This window comes from Galeopterus variegatus, unplaced genomic scaffold, assembly GCF_000696425.1.
Source record: "Galeopterus variegatus unplaced genomic scaffold, G_variegatus-3.0.2 Scaffold4503, whole genome shotgun sequence".
NCBI classification, from domain to species: domain Eukaryota; kingdom Metazoa; phylum Chordata; class Mammalia; order Dermoptera; family Cynocephalidae; genus Galeopterus; species Galeopterus variegatus.
This window is the reverse complement of record NW_007730614.1, coordinates 160,991-170,177: the sequence shown is the minus strand read 5'-3', so window position 1 is coordinate 170,177 and position 9,187 is coordinate 160,991. Positions and strand designations below refer to the sequence as shown.

Below are 9,187 nucleotides of genomic sequence, written 5' to 3'. Positions count from 1 at the left end.
ACCGGTCTGTATGTGGGATCCGAACCCTCGGCGGGAGCACCGCCACACTTCCCAAGTGGCGCACTAGCGCAGTGCGCCACCGGCCGGCCCTACTTTTTAAGATTTTTTTAAAAATACTTTTAAAAATTGTGGTAAAATACATGTAAGCATAAAACTTACTATCTTAACCATTTTTAAGTGTACAGTTCTGTAGTGTTAAGTTCATTCACACTGCTGTGCAGACAATCTCCAGAACACTTTTTGTTTTGCAAAACTGAAATTCCATGCCTGTTAAACACTAACTGCTCATTCCCTCCTTCTCCCAGCCCCTGGCAACCTCCATTTGACTTTCTGTTTCTATGAATTTAACTACTCTAGGTACCTCTTATGAATGGAATCATACAGTATTTGTCTTTTTGTAAATAGCTTATTTCATTTAGTGTAATGTCCTCAAGGTTCATGCATGTTGTAGCATGTATAAGAATTTCCTTCCTTTTTAAGTCTGAATAATATTCTATTGTATACCACATTTTGTTTATCCATTTATCCATTTATGGACACACGAGTTGCTTCCACCTTTTGGCTATTGCAAATAATGCTGCTATGAACATGGGTGTTCAAATCTCTTCAATACCTTGATTCATAAGTTTCTTACAAGATTTAGTAGGTCTTTTTCTGCTTAGTATCCCATTAGTTTTCTGGAGGAAAGAACCCCAGCCCTCACACAGCTATCGATACGATGAAATTTAGAATGTTTGTGGTTTTAGTATAAGGCAGCCAGACAGTGTGGGCTAGACAGTGTGGGCAAAAAGGAATTAGGAACATCCGGCTCTGCAGCCAGTCCTGGGGAGAGGAAACCCAAGCAGAATCCTCCTGTCTGGACAAAGAGACCAGAGGAGCAGGAGGACCCCAGGCCTAGCGCAGAGGCGAAAGGGAACGCCTGATCTTAACATCGGTACCTGCTCCTCCCTTAGTCTTCCCAGTTGCCACACGTGGAAACTCCCGGGAGCCAATTGCTCCTATCAGAACCTGATTACCATTCTCATCTGGACAAAGAGACCAGAGGAGCAGGAGGACCCCAGGCCTAGCGCAGAGGCGAAAGGGAACACCTGATCTTAACATCGGTACCTGCTCCTCCCTTAGTCTTTCCAGTTGCCACACGTGGAAACTCCCGGGAGCCAATTGCTCCTATCAGAACCTGATTACCATTCTTGGCTCTTCTCTCTCCCTTCCTATTCAAGCCATCTGCAAGTCCTGTCAATTTTAGCTCCAAAGTATTTCTTTATTATCCACTCTCCTCCATTGCACCTTAATCCAAGCCACCATTCTCTCTCACCAGAGCTACCGCAAGAGCCTTCTAGTGTCCCCTCTTCACTTTTACCTGCCTGTAATCCATTCTCCCCACAGCAGCCAGAGAATCTTTTGGAAATGTCAATCAGATCATCTCACTTCTAGGCCTAAAGGCTCATTAAAACACACCACACTTAGAATCTGATCTAATCTAAACTCCTTTCCTGCAGGACCTGGAATGGTCTGGACCCTCCTAGTCCCAGTTCGTTTCCTACATCTCACGCTGGGATTACCAGACTCCAGTCCTGTTGCCCTTCTCAAATGTATAACAGCACTAAACACTTCTCTCCTTGGCACTTCGGTGTGTGTTGCTCCCTCTGTCTGGGATGCTCCTGCACACCCAGATCTCCCCATACTGAACTGCTACCCAGGCCTACCTGACTCATCTTCAGAGAAGCCTTTTCTGACCATTCAGTCTAAATTTTGAATGTCCCTTGTTATTCTTTCTTATAATATTTTTCCTTCATAATACTTTTTACAATACTTAAATTACATACTTTGTTTACTGAGTATCTGTTTTCCCACTAGACTACAAACTCCATGAAGGCAGGATCATGTTCGTTAACTAACCATCGTTCATCCGGCCATCTACAGTGCTTGGTACATATAGGCAATCCACAAATATTTACTGACTGAATGATTGAATTAGTGAATAAATGAATAAGAACATGAAGTATTCCTCTGAGCCTGAACAGTGGCCTTGATAGGTGTAATGAGGGAGCCATGAATCTGAGAGGTTATGTGCGTAGTGTTTACCTGTTCCGAAGAAATAGCCTGGAGGTCCAGCAGGTAGAGACACTGGTTTATTAGACTTATGCGAGGCACCGATGGTGGCTGGTCGGTGAGAAATCTTGAGAAATCTGCACTGCCACTGAGTACATACAGCAGCTATATAATTAACAGATCAAAGTAGGGATGTAAATTACTTTCAGGCTTATGTGCAGACCCTCACCCAGCTCACATAACTTGGAGCATGCCCAAGATCTGGCTGGGTAGATAAGTTAATCTACCCGCTACCCTCCTGGCACCAGAGTGCTTGTTCGTTTACTTAGTGTCCTGCTCCCTCCCGCATTCTGTTTGTCTTAAGGGGGATGTGCCTTTCCTTGGGTAACTGCCTTGGCCAGGGGCAGCCTCTCAGGGAGGAGGGGGGGCTCTGGTATGCAAGGGAGGGGGAAGTAGGGCTGTGTCCAGCATTTAACCTACAATAGGAAGCTCCCTGGTCTTTCCATAAAAAGAGGAAAAGCCATCACTTGACAGATTCATTCACACCAACTGACCTCTGGTTTTCCACTCTTGGACCTCTTTGATTGGGACCTGTCTGTCCACTGGAGGTCTGTCCATTCTTCATTGCCAGAATGTAAACAGTGTGATTAGAGATGAAATGATCTTTTGTGCTCCAACAGCAAAGAAGCCAGTGAACCTCTACATGGTCCACGATGGATGTGTCCACACCGTGCAGAGATCACCTTTTTACAATGACATTATCCTCACCATTGGGGGGTGGAATGTGGCCATCTGGAAAGAAGGTGTCATGGTAAGTTACATACAAAATGGAGGAGTGGGTGTGTGGTCCTTTGTTACTGAGAAAGACAATAGGAACAACAGCCTGTTGTGACACAGCAGTGCCTTTGAGACACTTTTAGAGAAATGACAGCAGATGGCCTCACCTTGTCAACAGACTCCTCTCAGCCTTCTGAAAACACAAGCATTTGTTTTTCTTTCCTGAGGAAAGGAAACAACATTTACAAAATTGCTGTCTGAAACCTAACAGTCTATTATTTGAAATATAAATTTTGGGCAGCTGGCTTGACTTTGTGTTTTTCCTCCCTTTAAAATACAAGAAGGGATGCTGATTACTGTATGAAGTCCAAGGAGAAACACTGGTCTGCTGTCTTTGCTCCTGCACCAGGAATGTGTTGGCAGGTTCAGAAAGGAGGAGTGAGTAGGCTGAGGGGCCCGTCATCAGGCAGATCACAGCCTGGCCAGAGACATACTTGGGTCAAAAGGAGGCAGCAGCTACAGTCTGGTCCGGCTGAGGAGAGGGGCTGGATCCAGGCAGAAAGAAGCTAAGCTGCCAAACTAGAAAGACTGGTAAAGCCCAGTGAAGCAAGGGTGTAGCGAAATCAGTGCTTTTAGTGGGGGCGTAAATTGATATGTCCCTTGGTGAGAAATTTGAGAAGATTATCAAAAGCTGGAATTTATGAGTATGTGTGTATATGTATATATATTTATTTCACAGCTGGAATATATATATTCCTTGACCTAAGGGTTCCACTTCTGGAAATCTACCTTATACAAATACTCAAAAAAAAGTGTGTGAATAATACATAAAAATTTATCATTTAAAAAATTAGAAGCTATGTACTTAAATATCCATTAACAAAAGGATTTCTTCTTTATGCCAATGTATTTCTGTTTTTTTGATTTTTTTTTTTTTTTTTTTTTTTTTTACAACGAGCAAGTTTTGTAGTTAAAGAAAAGGAAAATTTAGGCAAGAGTGTCCGAAGATACTGCCTAGGTCAAGAACCTGGTTAGAAACCAAAGGAGCTGGGAGTTGTGGACAAGGAGAGCAGGTTTAAAGTGTCACCTCTAAGGAGTTCATGAATCTATGACATTCTCTTTTCCCACAGGACAGCCACATGGTTTATTTTAGTCCTTGCAGGTGTAAGTAGACAAATGAGCACAACTGGTTGCTATATGGAGCCTAGCAGTGGGTAGAAACCACACTCTGATCTTCTTTCTCTTTGAAAATCTCTCAAAGAAGGCAAATTACCCCATGGTAGAGAAAACATGATCTCATGATGCTTTGGTGGTCTAAAATCTCTTCCAAATATATTTATAAGCCATCAGATGCTCCCATCTGAAGTTACTTAATGAGAATTTGCCAAGTCTGCTGTTGATTTTCAACATGCAGCTCACAGCTGGAATTGACAGACTTTTCATTTGCTTTTACTGGCTACTAGAGCTGTTTCCATGGGAAGCAGATACCCGATAGTTAAATGAAGGTATGAGCAAAATTAACTTGTAATTTTTATTTATCTAATGTCCACCAATCTCCGCAGAAATAGTAATGGATTTAGAAGCAGTTGGATTATTAGAGCCATCAACCGTTCGATTGGAAGGTTTGATTTTTTCCTAAAAGGCTGCTAAAAAAAAAAAAAGTTTATGAAAACAAATAGAAAAGACAAGAGCTGTCACTATACAAGTATAAAAACCTTCAACAGAAAGAAGTAAGACTTCTGGGCATAATTTTTCTGTTATATGATCATAGCTAGCTAAATTGTACTGAAGGAAAGTTATTGTGAATTTTCCTCGGATAATAATAAAAGCTTTTCATTTGTCTCTTTAAAAATTTGTTTAAAGACGGGACCCCTCCTTCAGTCATGCTGTGCGCCAAAAAGGTACACCTCAGGGCACTGGTCCCACACGAGGCCTGGAGTTTTCTATATTGGCCGAGAAGACGGATACATTGATATCTGGGACCTTCTGGAGAAAACCCACGAACCAGCCCTGTCACAAAATATTTGCGTAACTATGGTCACCAGTATCAAACCCTGGACCTTTTCTTGTATGTTGATTATAACCAAATGAGCTAAGTCATGGGGGGTAACTCGGGGACATTTTGATATTCATCTGGAAAGCCTCCAGTGTTTTTTCTGGGGTTTTGGGGTTTTCTACCCTCCCCCACCCCTCCCCTTTCTTTCCCTTCTCTCTTGCTCTGGAATCTGGGATGCACCTGAGCCTCCCTGCTGCTTTGCCTCCTCAACCATGATTTCTGAGACACGTGAAGCCTGTCAAGCAGAGGCTGGTTCTGAGCCACACCATGGGAAGCATCTTTCTCCTCTAAGTTTGTGCTGCCTTTTACTGCTTCTTTTCCAGACAGAATACATTTTGTTTCTTTAACTTTCCATTATAAGTCACATTTTTCAATATTGCATCACTTTTGTGGTTCTCCCCTGGACAATATCAAGCAGTTCTCTTCCTGAGATTGATCAAATGACTGTCAGGAGTAGTATATCTATTTAAACTTTAGGCTTTGAATTAATTATGAGGAAAAAGTAATGTATAACAAAGCAAGCATAAATTCAAGGATGTGTCTATGGAAAAGTAGTTTATTTCTTTTGTCCCAATTTTTCTGTTTTACACAAGTAGTACTTTCTATGTAACTCCAGTATATTTGCCTCTTTTAAAAGAAGACATTTCCCTTTGTGCCCATAGATATGCAGGCACAAAATTGTTTTTCTATCTGTTGCTCGCTCAGAAACATTAGATTTGGAAACTTGGTCTAGAGGATCACAGTCTGGCTACTGCTTGGTATGTTTTCCCATCTTCGGTACAAAACATTGCTTCTGTCTACCTACAGGGATTATGAGTTCAGCATTTAGCAATTTTACTCAAATTGCATTTTTTTCTTTCTCTATTCTGTGTGTGTGTGTGTGTGTGTGTGTGTGTGTGTGTGTTTCTTTCTCTATTCTGTGAGTGTGTGTTACTGCTGTTACGGGGATCTGAATCCTTGACCTTGGTGTTATCGGCATCATACTCTAAGCAAGTGAGCCAATCAACCAGCCCAGCATTTAGCAATTGTAACCAGACCTTCGGAAAATGAGAAGAAAAAAATACAGACATACATAGAAAATCAAAATTCGCAAACACTTTGTGTATATACCCATTTTAAATGCTCAAAGGAGGCAATTTGTTTTTATAATAAGAAACCTGTAGTCCTAGCTTTGTCTTTGAAATTCATCTGGATAACAGTATCCCTTTGCCCTTACTGTGTCTGGTGAAAATGTGCTTTAGGATTTTTTTTGAAAATCTTTCTATATGTTGTCCCTGCTTTCTTCTCAAATCTGCCCAGCGGGCCCAGCCACAGAGAGGGTTGACCTCAGTTAGGAGCCCCACTCCTTATATAGACGTCAGGAAAACAAGATTGGAGGTGGCCGGGCGGCTGACAAAGGCTCAGGGTCTTAGCTTTCGTTTCATCAACTGGAAAAACTGGCTTTTACATGCTTATATGGTCCAGTCATGAGCATCTGATGAAGATGCCAAGATTATTGTAATCACAGCAGGTCTTTTGTGAGACAACAAATAATCACAGCAGGTCTTTTGGGAGACAACAAAACAAAAACACATTTCACGTTTAACCTCTTAAGATGGCTTTCTATTTACTGAATTTTTCACCCTAAGGCGGATGTACGGTACAGCAGTTTTCACCCTTTTTTTTTTTTTAAATCTTTCAGCTAAGCAGCAATTTTTAGCCGTAGCTGATTATTTTGGAACACTGCATATATTAGAAATTCCTTGGACATTAAGTCACCCTTCCACTAATGAGGTTAGTAACTTTGGCTTTGAGGATTTTTGTGACCAAATATTGCCAAGGCATGTCTTAAAAGTATATTAGAAAAGACAGCCTTTTTGCTCTATATGAGAATAAAAGACTCATACAGTCAAAAATAGAACGTTTTTCTGTTGTATACGTTAAATAGTTTGAAGCTAGGGAAAAAAGGCCAAACATGACATGGGAGGGAAGCCAAGTAAATGAAGCCCAGACTCTGAGAGAATTAATTTGGGGATTCATAATCATAAAATGTTATTTTCAGGTTGTAACCCAAGTGTGGGACCCTGATTTCAGTGATGTCCTTCCCTGAGGGCCCAGTTGATGTTTTTATTTATCTTTTCATCACCCGCCCCCATTTCATCCTCCCCCAACTTGGTGTACTGCAGGCAGCACATCCGAACTCCGCACACACCACTGCCCCATACCCAGCACCCAAGTGTTTCAAGCACCGTTAATAATGAGGTTTTAAGAAGAACAATGAATAAAAATACATAAATATGTATACAACTAACATTAAATATGTAGTTTGCAATCTGTTTCAAGTCCCAACAATATCAGCATAGTTACTAACAGGCAAAAAGCTTTCCCTCTCCCGTTGCCTTCCCCAAGTTCTCTGCTGACTCTCCAGCTCCTATTCTTATGCTTACAAGCTAAGCCCTCCAGGAGATCAGGAATTCAGCTCTCCTTCCAGTCCCTTTAGGGCATCTGGGTTTTCCAACTTTGATGATATGAAATTTCCCTTAGTATTAGGAGTGAGAAGAAAGAAAATGGGAAAAAGCAATCCCTGAATCTTTTTGCTAAAAAACTGCAGTTTTTTGCAGCTATCCCCTTCAAACCCCTTCTCCCTTCCTGGAAATCTCGAAATTGCAGGGACCTAATCTTAGCACAGTAGCCCCCAAATTGAACTAGCTCCTCTGGTGGTGGGCCTGTGGGCACAATTTCCAAATTACATTCACCTAAAAGATTGTAAGTATTTCAAAGTACATAATGATTAGGCAGATGGTCGTTAGGTAATGCACAGGTAATTAGGTAGGTAGAATAGGTAGGTAATCTACCTAATTACAAGCAGCAGGAAATCTTCTAGAGGGGGCTCCCACGTGGGTTACCCTCTCATAGGCCTTTGTTTCTAACAGATGTCAAGTGTCAACCACTACTTTGAAAGAGAAGTCAGACATCTGGAATACGTAGAACAGCGCAAAAATATTCGTGCTCAAGAAAAGAAAGAAATGGAGCAGGAAATGGAGAAGAAAAAAGTTGTAAGTTAAGTTTCATAAATGAAAGTTGCTTTCCATGAACACCAATGCAAATATGTTCGTTCGGCTTATTCCACAGTTTCCATAAGAAAGTTATGCCTTTTCACGTTCTTCTCTTGTTCTCATGGGAGTCAAGAGGGCATTTCTTTGATTTCTTAGCTCACCACAACTGAGAATGATCAGTTGGACACTGGGTGAGATTCTATACAATTTAAGTTTCTGAAATTTTCTGTAATTTCAAAGTTCTGCAGTATAGATACAATGGCTTAAAACGTGAATGCTTTCATTCACATAGAATTTTAATATTTAGTCAACAATGCATTAAAACAGGTAGGGCAAAGAGTTGAATATGAAATCAAGACATATGGGTTCCAATCCCAACTCTGCCATTTCACTAGCTATGAATCTAGAGCAAGACACTCATCTTTGCTGAGCGTCAGTTCTCTAGTCTTGAAAATGGAAATACTAATAACTGCCTTTTAGGATTATTGTAAGGCTTTCAGCCAAATAACCTGACAAATAATAGACTTTCATTAAATGGTAGCTACAAGTAACTATAGTCATGTGCCACTTAACAACAGGGTACATTCTGAGAAATGTGTCGTTGCTGCATCTTTAGGTGATCTCCTCGTTGTGGAGACATGATAGAGTGTACTTACCCAGCCCAGCTGGTACAGCCTCCTGCACACCTAGGCTACATGGTACAGCCTGTTGCTCCAACCAGTGTCGTGTATGTGGTCCATCATGACTGTATAATGATAGATAGGTGACAGATTAGATAGATAGATAGATAGACAGATGATAGGAAGGGAAGAGAAAGAGAGAGATGCATTTTACTATAATATAATATACTGGAGTGTGAAACTTCAAAATAGAGGAGAATTTGGTACAGGGAACATCCATTTACCAAACTCTACCAAAAAGGAACCTAAAGCTCTAAAGCCACCCACCCACCCCTTCCTCAGCCTCCGTCTGTTTGGCATGAATTCTGTGGCTCTGTTGGTCTTCCCTTGTCCACTGGAATTGGGGGGTTTTAAATATTCTGTGAGTTTAGCTCTTCTCTCTTTCTTCCTAAGGTCATCTCAGTCTATATTTCTATTTCTCTCTTGCTCATTCCCTCCCTTGCCCTTTTTTTTTTCCACCAGAAATCTCAGTGATCCCACTGTAGTTTCCTTATAGCCAATACCTAGCATCCTCCAGTGCAATTACTTATGAGAGACCCCAGGTCTCTGTTTTTTTTTTTTTTTTTTTTTTTTTTTTTTTTTTTTTT

General features: G+C 41.1%; 1 protein-coding gene across 1 annotated transcript in view; it reads left to right on the top strand.

The window, feature by feature from the left end:
* WDR63 (WD repeat domain 63) overlaps positions 1-9,187 on the top strand; it is a 19,855-nt gene that overhangs the window by 8,665 nt on the left and 2,003 nt on the right. The window contains exons 3-6 of the mRNA XM_008587710.1: positions 2,733-2,863; positions 4,693-4,897; positions 6,567-6,658; positions 7,798-7,920. Coding sequence (XP_008585932.1) covers positions 2,733-2,863; positions 4,693-4,897; positions 6,567-6,658; positions 7,798-7,920 — 551 coding nt within the window. The remainder of the gene's footprint in view (positions 1-2,732; positions 2,864-4,692; positions 4,898-6,566; positions 6,659-7,797; positions 7,921-9,187) is intronic.